The sequence below is a fragment of the Harpia harpyja genome, chromosome 5 (genome assembly GCF_026419915.1).
Source record: "Harpia harpyja isolate bHarHar1 chromosome 5, bHarHar1 primary haplotype, whole genome shotgun sequence".
NCBI classification, from domain to species: Eukaryota; Metazoa; Chordata; class Aves; order Accipitriformes; family Accipitridae; genus Harpia; species Harpia harpyja.
The window spans coordinates 61615845-61641097 of record NC_068944.1 but is presented as its reverse complement, the minus strand read 5'-3'; the positions used below and the strand labels follow the sequence as shown (position 1 = coordinate 61641097).

Here is a 25253-nt window from a genome sequence, read left to right as displayed (position 1 = left end):
AATGTTCAACTCAGTTTTCAGCTGAGAGTTGGAAAATTACTGTCTTATAAATATACCCCTTTCCTGCATTCCTGTAAAACTGGAAGGGTCAACTACTACTGCTGAATAAACTATTTTCCCCTGGATATATGCACAAAACTATGCAAAAGTCAAAATAATTTGTAGCAGTAAGTCTAGTTCTTAAAAATGCAAAGTGATCTTGAATTGTGAGTTTTATAAGAACTTTAACACCGATAATTTCTGAAATTCCATGCATTTATTTAGGTACAAATGTGTCTAGGAATAGCTTCCAGCACCCCAATTTAAATTAAAATCCAACTTAGCAGGGTCATAGCATGTAACGGATGGAAAACCACAGTAATCTCCAGGCACTGCTTTAAATATTAAAATGATGTAATAATAGATAGGACAAACAGAGACCTATTTGCTGATCCTGAGGTATTCTCTCAGCACATGTTGCTGAAGGCATATTTATATTCATTGCAAGACCCAAGACAAAAACTCAGGAATCATGACTTCCGTTACCGTAGTTAATCTTTCCTCTGTCACATATAAATGCTAAATATTGGATCAAATACTAAATATTAAATCAGTGCTCTTACCATTTCCATTTAAAGCTGAATGAAATTAACATAATCTTCAGAATTAGTACACTCAGAAAATTAGAAAAAAAAAAAGAATCAAAGGAATTAGTTAAAACATGTTTAAAATGACCTTTCAAACTGGCCACCTAGAATAAGCAGCAACATAATTTTCTCTTGTATTTGTTTATATAATGTGTAAGTTTGAAGATAGCAATACGTAAGCTAAATTTCAATATTGAAACCCAGATCAGTAGAGAGCTCTGTGGAATATAGAGGCAGCAAAATTGTATGCCTAAAATTTATGGCTTTCGTGATTTTAGTATACTACACTGGTTTATGTATAAGCTACCATACTTTAATTGTGCAGGCTATAACACATTACATAAGAGTCAGTCTCAAGGAATAAACTCAGCTCTTCTGTTGGTTCATGTTTGTATTAGTTTACTAATTCTTTTCACGAGGCAAAGCATATGTTTATTATTAGACTTCATAGTGTTAACTTCTGTTGCCTTAACCTTGTGCATACATTAGACACTTTAGCCAGTGTTAAGTACATTTTGGTTGAATTTTCCTTCAATTTTTAACTTGAAATAAATTAAAACCCACATTCAACATTCATTTATTTATTGAATTTGAAGAGTGCTGCTGAACAGAATCTAAATAACAATATTTGGGGTTTGAATCTATTGTTTTGCAGTAAAGATATAGTGGTCAATAATGAGGTATTCCTAGAAGAAAATATTGAAACAAATCTATTTAAAATTTTATTTTGAGATTTTAATTGTTACAGGTTAGTTTACACCATATTTAGTACTATTTAAAACTATGTTGCCTTTTTTCTATTTTTTATCTGATGTGTATCAGCTGGATGAGCATTTCTTAAAATTCTTGAAGATTTCCTTCTTTAGATCAGAAAATAATCACTAAATTCCACAAGCTTATGCCAATGCCTATCATCTTCTTTTGTTAAAATAGAGTATTTGCCATATGCAGCATGTAACTTTGCCCTTAATTTTCCTTGAAATTAGCTTCTACTTTCAGGATAAAATGAAAGCTTCAGAGTAAGAAGATTCAAACTGTATTTTGCATCATAATTAGAAGAGCCTGAGAAATTCTTGAATGATGACTCAGCTATATCTCAGCTACATTAGCTCAGATTCATAAAAAAACTTAGCTACCTGATTCCCAAGGGAATCCTCTGTACAGAAATAAGCCTTTAAGCTCTTTATAAAATTCCTGAGGAATGTTTACCTGGAGATCCTGAAATTGAGTACAGTTTGCAAAGCAGAATCATAAGGAGGCAGCAAAACTAGCTGTAAATAAACTAGTGCAGCCAGATGACTATGATGCTTTTCCTGCCTTCTGCTACACCTCTCTGTGTGTGTTTATATATATGTATGTACTTATAAAGCTTGAGAGGATCAGTTCTTTCATTTGCTTGAGATAAAGTCTGTATCACAACTGGCCCAGCACTGTAGTTTGACAGCCAGATTCTAGCCATATGAGTTTTCTCATGTGGAGTGGAGGTGTTATATTCAATCTCTTCTTGATTAACTGAGACAAACACAGGACATGAGAAACAACTATTTAAATTTAGCAATTAGATGCTAATTTTGAAAGTGAGAGATGAATATTTTAAAATATATGGACAGATTCCTTTCTCTTTTTTAATGTCTGGTTGGATGGGGCTTTGAGAAACCTAATTACTGAAAGATGTCCCTGCCCATGGCAGGGGGTTGGACTAGATGATCTTCAAAGGTTCCTTCCACCCCAAACTGTTCTATGTTTCTATGATTCTTATGAGTTTTGTTTATGAAGATGATTATTCTTTTTATCTCTCTTTCTCTGCTTTTCTGTGTTCTCTCTCTCTCTTCATAGTCTGATGACTTTTTCCCCATAAAAATCTGATTTTTGTATTTAATAAGCCAATAATATTTTCAGTGTTCTTGAGAAATCTAAGATCCTATTATTTTCTTGTGTAACTTGTAATGGCTCAGTACAAACTCACTTTCACGTAAGTGTTAGTTGTGAATATAAACCCCAGATTTTAAGGCTCCTGTTTAGCAGTGTTCAGTTCTGAATAAACTCTAGGCACTTGTTCATATATCATGAAGCAAAACCAGTTCCTGAAAAACATTCCAATAACATGGTAATATCAAATATTTTTATTTAATGAGACAGTTATTCTGTGTACACCTAGTGAATCCAGATAAATTCAAAATCAATCCTCTTCATCGTATTTTTGAACACCATTTTGCTCAGTTTCAGCAGCTGCTTTAAATAGTGGTGATAGCAAAGTAGCATTTATCCTACTAGCATTCTCTATCCCTCCTGAAACTATGACAATTAAGAATAGCCAGAGCTGCTATGTATTTTCCAGCACACCTGTAAGTGGAATATTAATAACTTCAGAATATGATGTGGAATATAAGAAAAAAATAATTCTTTAGAGTAAGGTGAAAGTCTGTCAGGCAGTACATGCTGAAGAAGTCAGCAGGGATAGAGCAGATGTCTTTATCCCTGCAGGAAACACTCTCATGTTGTGGGGTCTAGCCTCTCCCAGCAATGTTTTAGAGAAAAGGGTAAAGCATGTTCCTTTTCTTATTTCCTACCGCTAAATTTGGGAAAAAGGCTGTCAGCAATTAAAAACTTCAGATTTCTATAATTTCTTCTTCAGCTGACTAACATTTGCTTATCAGGGAAACAGTCTGTCCCTGTGTTAGAAGGAGGAAAGTATCTGATTGTCTGAGCTTGAGAGTTCACTAGAAATGTGAATGTATAACGAAAATTCTCTCATACACAGATTTAATAAAAAAGAAGTGGTTAGTAGATATAGATTCAATATGCACATAACATATGACACAGTTACACATCTGTTACGCTTACCAAAGAAGTGAAGGATGATGAAGAATGTGGAGTTAAAATAAATATATCTATATATCTCAGGGTGATATTTGGATTTTTACTTTTAAGTGAGGCAGAAATCACCTATTTTTTTTCCTCTTAATTTGATCTTTATTTCCTCCAAAAGTGTTTGTCATATGGTGAACAGTTGTACCTGTTTTTAAAAGGAGGATCAAATAGATGAATTGCCCAAAGTCATTCTGAGATTCTCCAGCCCGTTCAGGATTATAACACCAACAACTTGACTGCTAGTCATAGGCTTTGATTTTAAGAACTCTTCTTTGCGGCTTCTTTTGGTAAGAGATAGGAAAGAAATGGGACTGTATTAGGTGAGGTGAAGGAAAAATAGAATTCCAAGTGTTTTTTAATGCATGTAAAGGCAAAAACCTAGCATTTTCTGAGGTTTCTATGAATCTAAAAACTAGGTAGTTGGATTAGCACAAATCATCTTCTTGTCTAATTAGTCCTACTGAGTCCTACTGGGCAACAAAATGTCAGCCTGAAGTGTGTCTTATATTTTCTAGACCAAAGGCCGCTTGTCTGAATAGTGCTTACATTGTGTGTAGGTACATCAACGTCCTTGGAGCTTGATTGAGGATCTCAAAATTTAGGTGCTCCTTTATACAGATTTTGGGAAGGATTGATTACTCTTTATTTAGAACCTGACAACCAAAAATCACAGTGTCTTCAAGTTTTGCTTTCAGTGCAAAACTTTACCTGGAATTATTGTTGACAGTAACAGTAGCATAGGGCGGGCGGGGGGGGGGGGGGAGGAAGTCTATGGTTCACTTTCTGAACAATGCAACAATTTAGTACTTAAGCACAACCTACAAGAATATCTTATCTTCTAGAGAATGAAAGAAGAAAAATGTCACAAATTGATAACTTCCGAGGGTTGCAGGGATTATTTTCAAGATAAACATTACTTTAGATTTTTTTTCTACTAACTGACTTTGTTTCTAAAATGTCATCAGTCTTTCTGTATTTATGGAAATAAAATGAGTAATGCAGATCTTTTAAACTCAAGAAAATCTTGCCAATCACATGAATCAGAAATAGTGGGCTTTAGATTTTTTTATCAATCTTTCTGTTTCACAGTGCTCTGTCCAGCCAATGAAATGCGTCTGGATTCAACAGGAGTAATACTGAGCCCTGGATATCCTGATAGCTACCCAAATCTCCAGATGTGTGCATGGACCATTACTGTGGAAAAGGGTTACAATATCAGCATGTTCTTCGAATTCTTCCAGACAGAAAAGGAATTTGATATACTTGAGGTGTTTGATGGTAACTATAGGATGCACAAATTTAGATGATATTTTTTATATATGTATTTTTACATTGCATCTGTGTAATCAATATTGTTTATGTACCATAATTTGTCAGTATAAAAAATCTTAAATAAGCTATTTGGACTTTTTGTGCTAAAAAGAACTGTTGGATTACTGTGTTTCAAAATGGTACTGCATTAATTATGTTTAGAAATAATTTTGTTTCTGAACAAATATGTACTATCTAGTGTATAACATGTAATGTCAACTGCCATTTTTAATTCAGATTAGTTTACCATTTGCTTGGAGGATGTTTTCTATGTATATTAATTTTATGCATATAATTTATTGTATGTTATTTTAAACTTTGTAACTCCTTTTTTTTTTTTCCTTTTTCCTTCCTTGTATCAAGGACCAAATAGTCATAGCCCACTGCTCATTTCTCTCAGTGGGGACTATTCGTCTTCTCTAAATATAACCAGCAATGGCCATGAAGTATTTCTCCGGTGGTCAGCAGATCATGGCACCAATAAAAAAGGTTTCAGGATAAGATATATAGGTATGTAAATCAGACTTTCCTTAATGTGTATAAAATTTCAATATGGAACATATTTATTTATGTGAAAAGGGTATATTTTGTAACATTAATTGCCCAGACTGAAAGGAAACCCAATGTGTTTTATATATGAACCTGATGATACTGTTCTTATGAGGAAAAAAAACCCCGCACACCCTAAGTAGAATGTATGAAACACAGGTGCTCTGTAGAGATTTAAGCAAATGTTTTCCAGGACTTTGAAATGGCATAAACCAGTCCTAAAGATGAAAGAGGCAGCTTCCCCCTTCTCCCTCCCATCATTTATTTGCGCTCATGTGCCTCTGTTCTTCATATTGGATATTTATGCAATTCATCATTAACACTTTTGGTGGGACAGAGGAAGAGGAGGCAACAAGGCAGGAGTGAGCAGCTATAAGGTGGAAAAATTCAAGACCCTGAAGGATTGAACTCTTTAATTTAAGGTTCAATGGAAGCAGCACACCGTATTAGAAGAGATCAATTAGTATGTCAAAAAAGCCAACATTGTGTGTGTGTGATTTATTAATTCAGATGAACATATTTATGAGTAGTGCCTGAAGATGATACTTAACAAGGATTGATTTTTATATAATTGCTTTTATAGAATTACTATATTATATCCATTTTTACAGGATAATAATATTCATTAATCAAGCTAAAGTAGATCTGTTGCGATTTACAGCAATTACACAAAATCTCTATTTGATTTTTTTATCGTGACCAAAGACATGAAATACACAGAATGAAAAGTACTGGGGATAGTATCTGTAGATACTAGGGAAGTTATTGGCATAAAACAATTTCACTTTACCAAGTGGAGAAAGCAATAGGGAATAAATATAAAATTCTTCTTTCTGCTGTGTTGGGGTTTTTTTCTAACTCAATTTTTGGCTAGTGCATTATTGCAGAAGAATAATTAGGCTCACAACAGTCTGTAAAACAGTATCAGTGTCATCCTTCCCTTTAGGAGAGGAAAGTTTTCTCAGAGTTAAAATGTTTGTTGTATAGCTAGATAAAATTCACTGTTGGCTAGACACAAAATATTATATGGTACCTATTTTCATCGTCTTTAGTACCTATTGGATGTGTTAAACGAGAAAGAAGAGAAAGTTCTTAAAACTCTTTCCCTAGTGGCAGTGAGAGAACTATTGAGAGGTAGACAAGAAATATTTACTAGTTATCTGTATCACTCAGAAATTACCAGTATATTTTCTTACACAATAAAGAAGTAGAGGTGTCTCTATGTCTGGTTCTTCCAAGAGTATAAGGCAGGAGCAATTTAGTGTAAGGAAGAAAATATTTTCATAGTATGTGCTCTGAAAGATATGGCAGTGCTTCTCATTCTGCCGCTTGCTTTAATAAAGAGTAAACAGCCACATGACTCTACCCTGATCAGAGGAAGCCTTTGCCTGAGAAAACCATTGACCTGAACTAAGTCATAGGACATGGAAAGGCCTAAAGAGCAAGTGAATCAACATTTTTCTATTTGCCTGAGAAAATAGATACCAATTATTACCCACATTTCTTCAAAGCATGAAGGAAGCACTTGAACAAACTTCCAACTTAATTTTCTTTCCTACAAAATGGGAAAATGGTCATCTTGGCTAACCAGTCATGGCTCATTCATGGACCAAAATGATGAGAGACCAAGTTAAATTCTTAAACAAACAGCATTTATCTTGAACTCGCTACCAGGTTGTAAGTCCCTTCTGGTCCACTCCTTTGGTGAGGTAACCAAAACCAAGTGACTTTGTACTCATGGACTTAATGAACAACAGATTTAGAAGAAATATAAGCATAATGATGGTTTAATAAGTAAGCAATCTTTAATGTCAGAGAGACTTAAAGTATGTAAATCCTTTCAGATTATAACAACTATATCTCTTAAAGATCATTTTGCTCTCATAAAGATTTCTGAACTTGTTTTTTCATAGTATCTAAATAAGACTTCTGTAGGACTTTTTGTGTTCTAAGTAAATCACACACACACAAAAAAAGCAGATTCAATGTTTTTGCCAGCGATTTATGGTGACACTCATAAATATGATTAAAATCTATTTTAGATTTGTTAGGTCACTTCAGTTCATTGTATCACAGAACCCAAAAGAAATAACTTATTTAGGACCAGAAGGAAAAGATTATTTAAAAAGAACTCTGTGCAGTATGCCCTTGATGTTTCCTTTTTAGAAAAAAATTGTATACTCCTGAAATTTATACAATTGCAATAAATTTCATCATTAATTAAAATTCTATTACTTACTTGGTTTAAAAAAGAAGATGGTGAAGAAAAAAAACAGTTCTAGAAGTGAGATATTGTTGTATTTCCTTTCAGGCTACTAAAACCTGAAGCCCTTATAAAGCCCTATTCTTTCACCTTTATATTTAGTGAAATTGCTTGGTGCATGCATGATCAGGATACAAAATACAACAACTTCTAGTGACATTTTCTCAGCTTGTTATCAGATGTCCACTGAATTCAATAAGAATTTGTCGAGAATTGTCATCCGGATTCTAAATGCATGTTTCATTTATTCAATATTTATGTTTAAAGCTCTCTACTGTAGTACTCCAGAGTCCCCTCCACATGGTTTCATTGTCAGTCAGACAGGTGGACAACTCAACAGTATGGTTCGCTGGGCTTGTGATCGAGGTTTTCGGCTCATTGGGAAAAGTACTGCTGTATGCAGGAAGTCTCCATATGGTTATTACTCATGGGATGTTCCAGTCCCAGCTTGTCAAGGTAAATTCTTTCATTATAAAATAATACACCCTAGGAAACTTTCTTTTGCCTTTTCTAATGTAAGCCATCAGGTTTTTGACTTAAAATGAATAGCAGGTCTTGCCTCTGTACCAAAATTTTTCTACCTAGTAAAACTTACAAAAACAAATGTATTTTTAAGAAATGGTATTTCAACAGAACTTGCTAAGACTGGCAGATACTAAAAATAATCCTCACTGTGAGGGAAAAAACCCGACAAATATGAAATTATTCAAAAAGTTCATTTAAAACTAAATATTCAGTAAAGTTCATTTATCATGATCCAAGAACTATATAAAAAACAGAAAGACCTGAAACTTGCTACATTTCCAAGAACAGGAAACTGGACCAAAAAAGCATTGCCTATAATGCCATTCTGTTCTTTCATGGTTTAAATTGCAATTCATCGGGTTAACTGTATATTTAGTTTCTTCTGCCATATAAAACCAAAACATATTCTACCTAACAAGGAAAAGGAAATTGTTAATTAATACCCATCATGATTGTATCCTAATTCTTCCTTTCCTGAAAAGAATGCTATTGTTCTGGTAACTTACCTATGTCACTCTTCAGTTAACTATTAGAACAATTTTTTATAATGAAAATTTGCAGATGTGTTTGTTCAAAGTGTGTACATTTTGTTCCTGTTGACCAGTGGAGATAAGTGCTATAGGAATGTTCCATGTTAATTTCCCATGAGGTTTTTTTTTTGACAAAAAGTCTTTGAACTGTATGTTTCTAAAGAAAAACTACCTAACCTTTGTCAAAGGTGATACAATCTCAGTTTCAAAACTTTTTGATAAATTTCTATTAATATATAAAAACTGTGCCTATGTTTTTAAAAACTGAAACTCCTCAAGAAAAGAAAAGAAGTATGAGCAATGCATTTGCTATGTATCATTCTTTAGCTTTTTGTCCTCATCAGTAATCTAAGGACTGCCTTTATGACAGTTATTTGTAGAACTTGATCAGACTGTTAATTAGATATATCAAACAATGTGGAATGAAAAAAAAAAACCCAAACAACTTATCAAATTCAAATAGAAGATGATTATTCTCAACATACTGAGTAGAGCTCAGTAATGAGAATAGTTGCAATACTCAGATAATCCTTTAGGAACAAGTGGAGTTAAGTGCTTAGTAACTTCATGGTGTCTGATCAAGTACAAAGACTGTTGGTACCAACTGTTAGAGTATTGAAAATTATTTAATGTATGTATGTATTGAATACCAGTTAATTATAATTATGCATTTAATGAGGGCTACCTTTGATACATGATATGAACTTTATTCAATTTTTCCAGCAAGTCCTTGTGCGCGGGAAGTGGTTTGTGGCCATGATACGTAGCTGCAACTCACAACAGCAAACTCTTCAGATTCAGCCTAAAGACATATTATTACTGCAAAACCCCTCAGGATTAAGCTGCTTCCGTACATCAGTCATACATCTAAGCTTCTCATTGTTTTGCTGAGGTGAAAATTATCCCCCATACCTGGATGATACAGAAGATTCATGATATGTTCTCTTGTATCAAAAGGTTGAGAACACCATCAGTAAATATCCCTCATGTTCTGTCACAGGGGGTGTTTACAAGACACAAGGGCTTTGCCATTCCCCCTACTACTGAGCAGTACAGCTTCATCTTAAAGTAGTTCCAACTCTTTTAAATATGGGCTAGTGGTTTTTAGAACTTCATGATATAGAGGATGAGCATTGTTTTAACAACTATTATAATTGTCAGTCAGAATTTACCAACTATTTTGCCAGGTGATATCAGATGACTTCACAGTCTTACCTTCTACTTCACATTCTCTATCATTTATAGCATAACTAGCAAAGCCATTTTAATCAGTTCTTTCACACATCTGAATGTAGGATTGGCACAGATGACCATTTAACACAGCGAAAAAAAAGTATTAGGCTGCTTTTTTTTTTTTTTACATAGCAGTGCAAGTTAAAAAAAAAAGATATTTGCAATTTCTTTAAAACCAATGTATCTCATTTTAATCTATTTGATTTCTGTCTCCTAAATGAAGATTACCAGTCAAATCACAGTAGTAGTTACTGGCATTATCCTATAGGAAATGAGAAATCTAAAGCCTCAAAATTTATGAATTCTTTAATGATACCTCTACAATCAGCACAGCTAGTGGTTTGTGGTGGTTTGGGTTTTTTTAGCAACACTAAGTCCATTTCGTGGCAAACATTTTTTACTGCCTGCAGAATATTTAATGACTGTATTTAAAATAATGCTTTCTCTTTACATTTTTCATTTTCTATCTATCTCTACCATTATTATCACTTCTGAATCCTTTCCTGTAACTAATGAATGCCGGTAGCCTTTTCCACTACAGCTTTTTTTTCCAAGTTCATGAATAATGTTAGAGCAATTTTTAATGTTCTCATTCTTATACCTATATGAATAGAAACCTTGACCTCTGAACCTCTTAGATAATACCAGCCATTCTTCAAATCACTTGCACTACAGGACTGGCAGAACCTGAAAAATCCAGATACATGCTTTAACCTTAGATGAAACCTTTTTAACATTATTTATAGAACTAAACATATCTTAGTACTCAATGCAGTAGTAAGGAATCAAAAAGAAATGCCTCAAGCCAGACTTCAGCAATTGAAACCTGTTTCAAAGTTAATGCAAAAGCACCCTTCTTCTGCCATGAAAAGAAGTAAAAGGAAACTGCTTCAAAATCTAATATTGTAGTGGTATAATGGTAACAATAATGCAAATTAATTACAAACTTTTACTGTTCTAACTTTTAGATATTAACTATTCTGTTTATATAGACATGCATTGAATAAATCATAATGTGAAAGTGTTGTCATCCAGGTATCCATCTCAGTTTTAATGATATTAAGTCTCTGATCACAAGTCAATAAAAGAATCCCATGGTTAACTAAATTATGAGGTCTGATTATGGTAAACTTTTGAAAGAATGAATAGGTTTACAATAATCTAACTGAACACAAGAATTAACATGAATTCATATAAACGGTTGAATATTTACAACTGATCGTAGATCTCAGAAGATTCAAAGTATTTTAAAACATTTGTTTATCTCCCTGTTATTTTTTACATTTTATTTTTTTATCACAGGATTACATGATTCTTGGTTCTAATTATGAAATATTTCTCTTGCAAATAAACATTGTCTCACACAGGCCTCATCAGAAATCAATTTTAGGTAGAGATGTTAAGTAAGTAAAGTTTAAAACATAACACTGTATCTAGAAGAATTCTCTCTAGGTCAGTAATCTAAATTGCCTGTAACAACAGACATAAGTGTTCCATAACTGGTGATTGTTATGCAAATTATACTAAAGCAGTAAAAAAAATAAAAAGAAAGAGAATACCAAGAACACCTGGTTAGGTATGATACCTGATGAGTTATGATTTTCTCAAAAATTAAGCTAAAATACAATTGTAGTGGTCTGGAGCAAATAACTGATGTGTAAAGCATAATGCCTTCTACCTTTACATTTTTTTTAGACATGGCTATAAGTTTGAGATAGTCATATTTGTATACATTAGAACAATTAATATAGCTATGTGTAACATAAATAAGTATTGTATTTATTCAGAATAGACTTCTGTTTATTTCCAAATGCATGGCTGTATTGGGACAGATGTGAAAACTCAGTAAGTTATTAAATGCCAAAAAAATAGTTGGCATCCTTTAAAGTGATTTGTAAGGCAATCTACAGGAAATTTAGTTTTCATAAAATTTCTTAATTCTTCGCAAGTTAAATGTCCAAGCAGTTAAGGTCAGAGGAGTATGTCACTGAATAGTTTCAGTAGTCTCGCCTATGTTTGAAATTCTCCTGGTAAATGTTCTCAGCTCTAGACTGATGTCTGCATTGGTACTCAGATTTTTTTTCTCACATCCCAGAGATGTGAAAGGTAGCTACATCTGCTAAGTGTTCTTAAGTGAGGCAGAGCAAATCCGAGGATCAGAGGTCCTTTATAGTGTGAATAGTCTGACTTCTGTTTGGGAAATTATCATCACAGAAACTTTTAATAGTGCCTTAACATTTAATGAAGGATATTTAAGAACTTCATCCTAATACTATAATAATTTCTGAAATTTCAGATAAGTCTTTAGAATGTGCTGGTGGTATTTGAGAACTAATAAAATCAAGGACTTCCAAGGGCCGTATGTGTATATCTTTGGAATTGGAACTGTGTGAACAAAGAATAGATTTTATTGTTTCAGTTGTGATTACAATTGTGTTGTTGATTTGCAATACCGCAGTACTGCCAAAGCTGACATAAAATGACCAAACATTTCTGTGATAGACCCGGTTTTGGGGCACTTTAGATGTTCCATATTTGTCATTTTTTTCCTGTCAAGTTGTCAGATGTTAAAAATACTTTTTCTTGATCTTTTCACATTTTTTCCCTCAACTAAAAAAAAAAAATACTGTGCAAGTTTCCACATATGTAAAATTCAGCTCATAATGGCTGTAAACTAAAAATGTCATTAACTGATTCCTTGGGAGCTCTGTTGTTTATGTAAAAGGCTGTTATCAAGCATTTGGTGTGCTTTTTGTTTCTTAAAATTTAAGGTTAAAGGAAGGATATATTTTCCTTGTGCCACAAGATTGATTCTGTTAAGATGGATAGTGTGACCCAAAATTTATCAAGTCATTAATGGAGATTTTTGAATACTGAAGGAGTAGTTAATCTCAATGGTAGATTTAAAACATCTCAAGCTGTATCTAGAAAGTACCGTATATATATTTTGCTGATTGCTAAAAGAGACAGAATTTGCAGTCTGGGAACAAATAGTGCTGTAGCATTTGTTGGTGCTCAGGATGATAAGCAGCAGCTGTTCACATGTTACAAGTCATTTGCAGGTGGATATTAGTTTTTATACCCTGCTGAATGCTAGCCTTGATGTAACTGGTAGTGGACTTAGTTCTGGCAGCTCTATTATTGCCTAAAACTTTTTATCATTAACATGTGCTTTTGAGGGAAGAGGTTAGCTTGGCCAGTTACGCAGTAAACAGTGTTATTTGATTATACCTTGGTCATACCAGCTTTTGGTTACCTTCCTCTTTGCATGGATAGGTCTGCCTAATGTTTGCTGCTGCAATCCAAGCTATGGAGGAATTTGAGATATAATAAACACCAACTTGGTCATATGTTTTCATTTTAGTGTCATGGAGGCTGTCCTAGTTTCAGCTGGGATAGAGTTAGCTGTCTTCCTAGTAGCTGGTACGGTGCTATGCTTTGAGTTCAGTATGCGGAGAATGTTGATAACACACTGAAGTTTTCAGTTGTTGCTCAGTAGTGTTTAGTCTAAAGTCAAGGATTTTTCAGCTTCTCATGCCCAGCCAGCCAGAAAGCTGGAGGGGCACAAGAAGTTGGCACAGGACACAGCCAGGGCAGCTGACCCAAACTGGCCAACAGGGTATTCCATACCATGTGATGTCACACCTAGTATAGGAACTGGGAAGTGGGGGCGGGGAATCACCGCTGGGGGACTAGCTGGGTGTTGGTTGGTGGGTGGTGAGCAATTGCACTGTGCATCGTTTGTACATTCCAATCCTTTCATTATTACTATTGTCATTTTATTAGTGTTATCATTATCATTATTAGTTTCTTCTTTTCTGTTCTATTAAACCATTCTTATCTCAACCCACAAGTTTTATTTCTTTTCCTGATTTTCTCCCCATCCTACTGGGTGGGGGGGGAGTGAGTGAGCGGCTGCGTGGTGCTTAGTTGCTGGCTGGGGTTAAACCACAACAGAGGCTCAGTTTCTTTCTTTGGTTATATCAGGTGAAATTGTACAGCTTTGTCAGATGTTCAGTAAGAAGTGGAAGAGTGACCTTCTGGTTTAGTTACCTTGTCACTTTTTAGCCCTCTGGGATCATGTCCTCATACCCTCTGGAAGATGGAATTCAATGACTTTCTTGGGGCCTTCACTGTCTTCTAATCACTGTTTTCTTATTTTCTTCTAAATGTGTGTTTGTCTCTAGTTGCCAGTAGATATTGTGATACCCATGAGGTATATGTTTTTATGGATGCCCAGATGAGGTGATGAACAAATTAATAATAGTTTTCTGTGATCTTTTCAGTACAGTGTGTCCCTTTTTTTAAAATTTACATGTCATATGCAGTTTCTTTTTATGGCAATTCAAGCATATTTTAACATTGATCTTATCACCTCTGTTCTGCAAGTTATGATAGCATTAGTGCTTTACCTGTGTCTCAGTTGTGATTATTAGCTTTGGTATAGTGCCACACTGCTGTTATATTGCTTATGAAGCAGACCTGTTTTACGTCAGATCAGCTCACAATAGGGGCAAAACCAGATTACTCTTTTTTATCAAGTATTTATGCATAGTCTGAGAGGCTTAACTTTTCATATCTCTGTGTAGGCAGGATAGGTGTTTTCTTAGGGTTCAAGATTCCACTTCAAAGTAAAGTACTTAAGAGTTAAGAGCCTAAGCCCTTTTACCTTTGGATCTGACCTGCATTAGATGTATGGAGTTAAAATGTGGAAAAGATAGTTTTTATTTTATTCCCAAACAAGACAGAGAATTATTTAGAGCTAGATCTTCTCTTGGTACTTTCTTTCTGCTGAATAATTAAAAAAAAAAAAAAAAAGTGGCTTACACTTTCATTTGCCAATTGTCAATATTTTCAAAAGGGTATTTTCTTTCTGCTTTGCAGGAGGAAAATAGAATGTTGAAAGTTAATTTTAGTGCTTTGCCAGAGGTCACACAGTACATCTGATGGAAGAAACCTGAAGTACAAACTAGATTCGTAATGTCTCAGACTGGTGCTTTACTCATTCAACCATGCTGATCATATTTTTTCTAGATACTCTCTATTCCCGCTTCTTTGATTCTGTTCTGCATTTTGAGTGGATAGCTGCAGAGTTATGAGCCATTGTTCTTATTTTTAACCTCCTCCATCAAAAGACAAAAACTTCCTGAGATTTAATTCCCTAAAATTTTAAAGGAATTTATTTGTAGGCTTAAAACACACATTAATGAGTTAAAAAGTCATTTTTATGAATTTAAGACTGTTGTTGTTACAATGCATAAACTCTTTGAGATGAGCAGAAGCTTATGGTTAAGAAGATATAAAATAACTATGTCTTTCTCTTTACTCAGCAATATCTTGTGGAATTCCTAAAGCTCCATTAAATGGTGGGATATTAACTACAGATTACTTAGTTGGCACCCGTGTTACTTATTTTTGCAATGATGGATATAGACTATCAGCCAAGGAACTTACTACTGCAGTCTGCCAGCCGGATGGTACCTGGAGCAATCACAATAAAACACCTCGCTGTGTAGGTAAGTAACTTGTAAAAACTCTCCAGTGAGTAAGAACCTGGCTGTACATTTTGTTTATTTATCCAAGGCACAAATGTTGTCATTACTTAAACTTTCAGCTTCAGGTTACTTTAATCTATGAATAATCGCTGGTATTAAATTATTGTGATATATATATTAGAAATATATGCATCTGAGATATATATTGAAACATTTTGTGAGAGCAGAAGAAATACACTAGAGATTACAGAATACATTCAAACTGATAATTAATTTACAGCTAATTCAAAGTTAATAGTTGCAGAGGTTTATGCAAAAGCCATCTCTTCCATGACAGCTGCACAGCTCATATACTGTTAACAAACCCTATTTATTATCCAGAATCACAAAGTCTCTGGTACTCTGGGATACTTGTTTGAAACTGCTGCTTATTATTTATATTCAGTAAATCAATATAATCCTACACCATCTAAACTTGGTGGAACATCACTGAAGAGAAAATGCATGTTCAGTCCCAAAGAGAAGTGGATACCATCAGTTACAAATGGGGTATGAAAACCCAGGTGATCATAAGACTGATACAGAAGTGTCAGAGTGTCTGATCCACATTAAGATTTGGGTTATCTCACCCAATGAATTTTAGAAAGGAAAGAAAACATACCCTAGAATATTTTTCAAGGATTTTCCCTTTTTCCTTTTTCTAATTTGCCTGTACTAAGCCACAAATGACTATGTGTTTTTGTTATTTTCGAAGTTGTTACATGTCCAAGCATCAATTCTTTTACACTGGAACATGGAAGATGGAGAATAGTGAATGGTTCACATTATGAGTATAAAACAAAAGTAGTTTTCAGCTGTGATCCAGGGTATTACGGTTTGGGACCAGCATCTATCGAGTGTCTTGCTAATGGCACCTGGAGTTGGAGGAATGAGCGGCCTTACTGCCAAAGTGAGTACATGTTGTATCTGCATCTGCTGTACAGACTTCAGATAAAATATTTTATTTGGCTGAACTAGAAATTAACTAATTAAATATTGGAATCAGTTAATTGGAAAAAAAAGTTTCCTGGCTGGAATTCCTGGGAATCCTAGAGGCTATTATTTACATTAGGTTTAGTGACAAGGAAATATCTGTAAGCACACTTCTGGATTTTAAAGGTCCCTTAATCTATAAAGGTACAAATAAGTAACAGAGAACATTTTGCTATATATTTTTCTAGGTCAGGAATGCTGTATAGTCTAGAAAAATGCAAAAACTTTGTATCCTGTCTGCACACTTGATAAAGAAAATAATCTCTCCTTCCAGCTGGTTATCATATAGTGTGTAAGTGCACATCATTCCTACCATTAGCTGGTATCTTGATAACCTGCAGTAGCTACTTTTCAAAAAAATAAGTAATAAATATTCGGATACTTCAAACAAGCTAAATGTATGGCTACAGTTATGATCCCCTTCGTCACCCCTGTGAAAAGCAGGTTTCGTTATGTATTTAAATTTAGGCATCTGTTTTTCAAAATTGTGGGGGTTTGGGTGTACTTTGTAGCCTAAGATTTCTTTCTCTTTGTGAAACACCACATGACATACACTCTGATAGAATGGGATATGACTGTGGTTTTGATGCATGTATCTAAACTGTGGATCTGCATATATGTGTATAAATCCATACATACCTAAACAGCAGGAAACAAATGTGTAGATAAGCCAGATAACTGTGGGTTAGAATATTTTTAGAATTTATAGAGAATATATATGAAACTAATAAAAAAAGGGGCTGAAAAATGCAATTCCGAAGACAGATTAATTATATTGGAAATTAACCTTGAGTTCTTTATAACCTACTGGAAATTTAATTTTTAATCTAGAGGGTTTTTAAAAGTTAATTGCAATATTTCACCTCTGCTAGTGCTAAAAATATTGTGTATATGTCTGTATCTATCTCTTTCTCTGTGTATATAGATATTTTACATAGTATATGTGTATTTGTAACCCTTTTTTCTTTAAAAGACAAACATTTTCCACTATGTTTTGGGAACTTTTGTTTGCAATATTAGCACTTACTTTTTTTTAGCATAAAGCGCTCTAGCTGCTTTCACCCTTTGATAATCTACCATCTTGCTTCCTAATAATAAAGTTCTTTCTGCTAATTCTTAAAAGAAAATTATTAAATTAAAATAATGATTTTGAATGAAAAGATGGTTTGAATTTTAAATAAATAGCAAGGAATTCCATGTGCATCATTCACTCATTATAACAACATACTGTGTGAATGCTAGGCAAGCATTTCATTATGAACTAAAAGATAAAAATGACACCTTCCCAAAGAAACATAAACATAATTTTTAAAATAGCAACAATTGTGACATTCCAATATTAAAAAAAAATCATTGATAAACCCAAGGTAATTAAATAGGAATTAATAATGTTCTGAACGGTGGGGTTTTTTAACTTTACAGAGACAATTTTAATTGGTCCTCCCCTGCCTCTTTCTTAAGTGTTATTTCTGGGGAAGTAAGAGTCTTTGTATGCAGAGTTTTTCATCTATTTTTTCTACACAGCAAAATACTTCAAGCTGTGAAATTTATTTATCTCGTTGACTAGTTGATAAGTGTTACTGGTTGATAAGTATTATTGTATGTGTGTTTGTGATACTCAGCTGTACATTTCTGTTTTGTTTTGGTTTTGCCATGAAGTTATTTCTTGTGGAGAACTTCCTACACCTCCAAATGGGAATAAGATTGGAACGCAAATCACATACGGATCTACAGCTATATTTACTTGCGACTCAGGATACATGCTAGTTGGCTCTGCAGTGAGGGAATGTCTGTCTTCTGGACTCTGGAGTGGAACTGAGAGCAGATGTTTAGGTATGGATACTACTGTCATGGCTTGCCTATTTTCTTTCTCTCTAGCAGACAAAAGTAAACAAAGTGAATCAGCTTGTCTCTGTTAGCACAGACGTTGAAGAGCATTCTGCATTTTAAAAACATGTGTGGCTGGATTGTTTTTCTTATCAAATTATAACTATGGTTACCTTTCCACAGACTGAATCCCTTTTTCAGTATCTTCCCAACATGCAAAATCTGTGTCACTGGATTGCTGCATATGTCTCTAAAGTAGACCTATACATAAACAGCAAGACTGATTCCAGATGTGTCAGTTATAAAACATGTCCTCAGTAAAATATCTGCATAGTAGACCTGAACTCAGTGGTTATGTTATAGAATGAATCTGTACACTTGCAAAAGATAAAGGGGAAAAAAAAAAAACCAAAGAAAGAAAAAAAAGTTTGTGGAAACTTTGACAGGAACACTGCAGCCTTATTTCTGAGAGAAAATCACTATCCAGACACTATTTATAGAATTTGACACCCTTCAGTTGTACATGTTTAGGCATCTTCACTTATTTAAAATATTCAGATACCAGTCCCTAAATCGTTTATGAATAAAATGAACATGTCATCTTAGTGAAACAATTTGAAGGGCTTCTTTTTAATTCATTATTATCAGGTGTACCTTGATCTGGGTTATTGTGTTAACTGTAGAGACATTGATTTTAACTCTATATGCGATTAACATTTTAGTTTCAGCTGAAATCAAAGCTATGATAGTATTCTGATTTTAGAATGCAATATGAAAGGCATATTGTACCTTGTCATTTGTGGGGGCATGAGAATATAAAAGAGTATCCCTAAACTGAGACTTTCAGAAGAATCTGAACTAATATATTTATTAAATATAGGGGTTTGTTGCAATATCTCTTTGTGCAGATTGCCATTTACCTTTTTAGACCACTCTCCATCACAAATAATTTTCCTTCTGTAATGCAGCATTATTTGGTGCAAATCTTCACTTAAGCTTAATTTAAATGACTCATGAATGAGCAAAAGTGTTGCTTATCAAGCTACAGTTCTGAAGCTGGAATGTTTCCTGACTTATAGCTGATGGGAACAGACAGACTTTGTTTATGTTTCACTTTTACAATGAAAACCATTTATCAGAGGGGGGAAAAAAGAAAAGATCTTAATGTTTGACTTTCTTTATCTTCTAAGTAAGTTAGCAGAAATGGTAAGACAGATGGTTTTAAATCTAAAAGTTTTGGGGCAGCATAATAGGTGTGTAATTAAAATGTTCTGACTTTTTTTTTCATTTTTACTGGTTTATCTGCAAAGGTTACAACTATTTAAGTTTGGAGAAATGTAAAAATTTTCATTAGAGAAATATTAATCTAAAACCAGCCAAATTGTCTGCTATTTGTGAATAGCACAGCACCTTGGAAAAATACTTGCATTTAAAAATTTTGCCAGAATAACTTTATGCCGAGTGAAGGTCAATACAGAATGAATTGAACTTATCCTACATTTGCCTGTAGAAACAAAAATGTAATATTAGCTTAATAATAGTAATAGGTTGCATAATCTTTACTTGCAACTTAAAAGAAGACCCTGAAGTCATCAATTTTCAGATAAAACAAAACTTTTTTACTTGTCAGAAGAGATTTGTTATTATTAATTTCATATACTATAATGTCCAGTAACAATAAACAGTTAAGAAAATGTGTTAAAACACCTATATGACTAGAGGAGGAAACAGTAATCTAAAAGATACCTTTTGTATCAGACTAATAGGACTACAGTAAATTTTCAAATGTATGTCTTCAAAGCTTTAACGGTGGCAAATTGTTGACAAGAGCATGAATACAAGTTTTACTTAAAGAAATACAATGTAATATACATCATATATAGCATACAAAAAAGCATGCATAGCTTGTTTAAAAAAAAAAAAAAAGCTAGCGACAGAGCAAATTTATAAAAAGGGAGAGAGTAATGACTACCATAACTGCTCTTGCAGCAACACTGCCTGCTGTGCTACAGCACTGTGCAGGAATGAGCTTTCTGGAAAGACTCAGACTAACTCAGTTCAATTCTTGTTTCTTCAACAAGCAATTTGAGACTTAAGATAGAGGGATGGGTTCAGCTAATGACAAATCAGAAGTCAGAAATTTGTTTAAGAAGGTTGAGAAAGAAAATGTTGTCAGAAGGTGGAGGGAGCAGAGTAAATGAAAGAAATGGTAGAGTGTGGGAGAAAGGAGATAAAATACAGCAGGAAGATATACAGAGCAGGTATTGTAACGATCCGAGAAATATGTTTTTGTGCAACTTACGAATAAATGCTAGTGTTTGTTTTCAGTCACTGAAAAATAGTAAGAAAAAAATTTTTATGTCACTTTCTACTTCTAAAGCTTTTCTGCTCACAGCTGTAAACCTTTCTTAACATTTATCTTAGAGCCTTGCTGAAAAATTTAGCTATGCTTGGACTCAAGTGGCTACCAGTGTATTTCTATTTTAAACATTGAAGATGCCCTTAAGTGTACCCTTAGATGACATTAATGAAACCCTACAGGATAAAATAATATCCTTTTCCAAGCATTTTGTTTAAAAATACAAGTTATTTTTTCCAAAGTGCTACTCAAATTGTTTTGTTTAATCATTGTGTTAGACAACTTCTTTTGCATTCTCGTTATGTGTAATTTGAAAAATTTATGAAAGGTAGAATAAATAAGAATATAAGTATCATCAACGGAACCTAAAACTAGTTACTGTTGAACCTAATTAGAAATAGAAGAGAACAAGAACATAGGTAAGCTTTAAATCACCAAAAATATTGACTAAAATCCAAATTGTATTACAACACAAATAAAATCCCATGACATTGTGGACAGTAGTGCATGATTTTAATGACGGCCATAGTAATGTCAGAATATGTTGATAGCTGTCACAGCCCTTTTTTGTCTTTCTTTTTTTCATTCCTGCTTCTTTTATTAAAAGGAGAAGGATAGTACTTTATGGGTATTGAATCTCAGGAGACAGTAAATGGCAAAGAGAATTAGAACATTTAACACAACTGTCCTCCTTTCTGAACCTCACTTTTTTTTTTTTTTTCCCACAATACCTAAATAACGATGTAGTACTGTGTGAGTAATCATATTAATGTAGTGATCTTGGTTTGATCTTTCATTGAATGTAGTGGGAAATTGAGTTCTGGATCAGTATTCTTGTTCTCCATAGCTGGTGAGAAGAAACAATGTTCAAATTGAAAAAAAAAAAAACAAAAAAACCCCCAACAGAGAGCTCCTGAAGTAATTCTGTTGGGAAGACTTAAAAACAAATAAATGTTTCACAAGATTCTGTGGTGAAAAAGTATGAAAAAAATCACTTCAGTCTTTTAAAATAACAGTCAAAGACAAAAAACATGACTGTTTTGTCTCCAAGGTTACAGACTGCCTCTCATAATTTCTTGTGCTTGATCTTTTCCTATACTGAAAACATTAAATCAGTTTCTGGGGGAAAGTCTATGTAATAAATCCTGGAGAAACATTCAGAAACATAGAATAGATTTTTACTGAATATCCTATTCATAAAAGAGACTGAAAAATCTGTGTATTTTGTTAAACACTTTCCTCAGTGAAAAATATTTAAATACTTGATGAAGAAATAAGTTGTTCTGTTTATGTTTATATGAAAACTTAGCATATTTACATTATTTTATTACATTAATTTTATTTGCTTTAATTTACTGAAATGAATAACAATAATTAAACATATTTTCATGACTATAAAAAAGTTTTGAGGTTTTTTTATTTATTTATTTTAATGCCTGTAATCAGCTATTTATTAAACTGAGCATTCCCCAGGGCAGAAATAAATAAGGTCTACTTTGTTAACTTCATATTACTTTCAGATTTTTTAACTGATTTTTAACTGTGAATGATGAATAGAATTTCCCAACATTTCCTACAGTTTCTCTAACACTGGATTTTCTTCCCTTGCTTCATTAGCACTATCTTCAGACTTTTTATTAGCTCTAAGGAGAAGCACTGTCAGAAGATCATTACTTTTACAACATCCTGATTTCAGGATCAGGACTTTTTTGTTTGGCTAATGTAGCTTGGCAGGAGGAAATACATAGACATTTCCAGAAAGCAGCACAATTTTTAAAGTGACTGTGTATAGAAGTTGATATGGTGGAGATGAGTATGTGCTGAAATGAATTTTCTTGAGGTCATTTGTTGGCTTTTAAAATGTTTCCTGTATTATTTTGGTTACCATGTCAGAAAACTTAGTTAAAAAAAAAAAACAACAAAGTAAAGCTAAGAAACAAAAATATAGTGTGCTTTGAGAAGCCTTTCTGTTGGATCCAATTCTTCTTATACTTAAAAGCAGCAGCTGTTTTCTTAGATTATTCCAAAGCATTCTGATTTCTTTCTAGGGACCTTGCTCACTGTTAATGTAATGTACAAAGTTTCATACTTCTCTTTGGGAGATATCTAGTTTTATTGAGTTTCTCTCAGTTGTGTTAGTTGCATGACTGAAAGTAATTTAGTAGATGCTTAGACATCACATCAATGAAAACCATGTGAAAACTGAGAAAAAATACTATTTTCAACCAATTTTCAAACTCATTAGAGGAAAGACATCTTATGCAAACTTTTTTTGTTGATTGGTGAGCTTACTCCAGCTTTTCACATTTTTTAAGTTGTGAGTCCACCCACTTCAACTCAGCTGGAATACACTTAACCCTCATTTCTTAATTCCTTCTTCTTTCTCAATTCCTCCTGACATCTAAACATACTGATAAAACAGATCTGTTGATACTCTCTCCCTTATTTACAAAATTCATTGCTGTAATTTCCTACATATGTCCTAGGAAGAATCAGCAATTGCTGGAATGATAGGTGTGTTCAGTTCTGCAAGTTAGTATTAAATCTGAAATCAAGATAAACAATGAAATATGATTAAATTTTTTAAAGGTCTATAAGATCTCGTATTTTGTTGTTAATCTTGACATTATTAAATAATGTTATATTTAGTTCACTTGGAGAACTGAACACACCTTTATAAAATGTTAAGTATCCATATGAATTAAAATGCAGAAATGAAGCGTGGAGTTTACTTGATCAATAAGACATACGGAGGTGTGTTTCCAATACATGACTAATACTAGAGCAGTTTTAAATAAAGACAGACAGGTAGCAGAAAAAAGCTAATTGGGTTAGAGTGAGCATTAAATGTCAGCATTTGTTGATACTTGCCACAATAGTATCAGGAATACCTTTCATCTCTTCTCCTAAGAGAAATAGTAAACCTCACATACTGTGTCTTTGCAGTAATAAATAATCCAGCAGAAAGGAGCAGATCATAAGACAAATAATTAGTTCTGAATTCTCTATATCTGCATTACATATGGTTCAGACAATTTTCGCTGGACAGTATCTGGTCTAGTGCTCTGGGCTAAATGTCACCATTACTCATATGGTTCTAAGCTGTCAAAAGGACCTGTCAATAATTTTGACCCCTTTGTCTCCAAAAGGAGGGAGAACACTTGTTTTGTGCACCACAAGTTGAGCTTCTCAATGTGCTTCCTCTGAAAGGAAGCTGATTTGTTCATAGCAAAACCACTCAGCACATTTAAGAGTTACAAGGAGGATCTGAACCAAAATGCTAATGTAGACACAACCTGTGACTTGTTAGCTGAGGAATTTTTCCCCCGGTTTTACTCAACTTTCTCTTCCTTTTTATCATACAAAATACCAATTCCAAACACTAATGAGTGAGTCATTGGTGACAGCCTGCTACTCACAAAGAAAATATGATGATATATGAGAAAACAGCTATCCAACAGTTCTGTACAGAGCAATGCTGTCAACAGGGTACAAAGAGTAGCAGACATACCTGCTGGGGCAGGGCATCCATGTAAGCTGACACTGAAGAATATGCAGTGCATGAATCAATCAGTGCTGTGGAGAGGTGTGTGGGACAGGTAAGGATCTGCCATTTAGCACCTCCAGTCAATTCATAACTGAAAGATAATGTGATAAGGGACGAAAAGTTTTTTTGATAAAACCAGTTTATAAGATGTGTATACATTAGTGAATGAAAGCACCTGTGGGGAGGTTAGGTAATCAAATTAGAAGGTATGAAAAGATATTAAATTTATGTATGTCATGGATCAATTAAATCAGGAACTGAAATATATACATATTTACTTTATATGCAATTTATGTATTTGGAAGAGCAAGGTAGAACAGTAGAGCTGTAAAGTTATCTTTCAACTCTTTTATATGAGAGAAAGATATGCATACTCAGGGGTGAGTGTACCTTTAAATTTCTATCAGGTAAGGACGAAGGAACCTTTATATTTTCACAATCAGCTTTCAGTCACTGAAAGGTTTCTGTGGCTATGTATTCTTTGAAGTGTAGACTTTCTGCCACTATTTTCATCCTTAAAACTTTTGGAAAAACATACAAGCAACTAACTTCTTCCTCTTCACTGTCTTTAAACATCTTTGTTCTTCAATACTACTGCATAATAACAACAACTAGACTTTCAGATGAGGTATATGATGTTTCATCTTTAAAGAATTATTCAGCCATTTCAAGGAATTCATCAGAGAACGTCTCTCTGTGGGCCATGGATTAAAAAAGATTTGAAAGAACATTACCATTCATCCTGAACAGTTTTAGTACAGCTTGAACAGCTGGCAAGATGAGGATCTTCTGAAACTAGCAGGATAAAGACCCAAACTCTTTTGTCCAGGGCTGTGCCAGTGTCATTTCAATACTATGATTTTCTACAGAAGATGTTGTTTGTGAACAGGAGGATGTAAAAAAATACATCCTTATAAGAAATGCAAGCCCTGTAGAGAAAAAAGAAATTCCAGCAAATAATTCTTCCCTCCTCAGCTGAGGTCATCTTGACAGGTTAATTAACTTTGTTGAATAATAACCTAAATCTCTTTTTTCAATAATATATTGATATGTAGATTTCTTCCACTATTATGCTCATGTGTGAC

General features: G+C 33.7%; 1 protein-coding gene across 1 annotated transcript in view; it reads left to right on the top strand.

Moving 5' to 3' along the window:
- CSMD3 (CUB and Sushi multiple domains 3) overlaps positions 1-25253 on the top strand; it is a 767625-nt gene that overhangs the window by 663835 nt on the left and 78537 nt on the right. The window contains exons 48-53 of the mRNA XM_052787755.1: positions 4587-4775; positions 5172-5318; positions 7888-8076; positions 15239-15424; positions 16158-16352; positions 18095-18268. Coding sequence (XP_052643715.1) covers positions 4587-4775; positions 5172-5318; positions 7888-8076; positions 15239-15424; positions 16158-16352; positions 18095-18268 — 1080 coding nt within the window. The remainder of the gene's footprint in view (positions 1-4586; positions 4776-5171; positions 5319-7887; positions 8077-15238; positions 15425-16157; positions 16353-18094; positions 18269-25253) is intronic.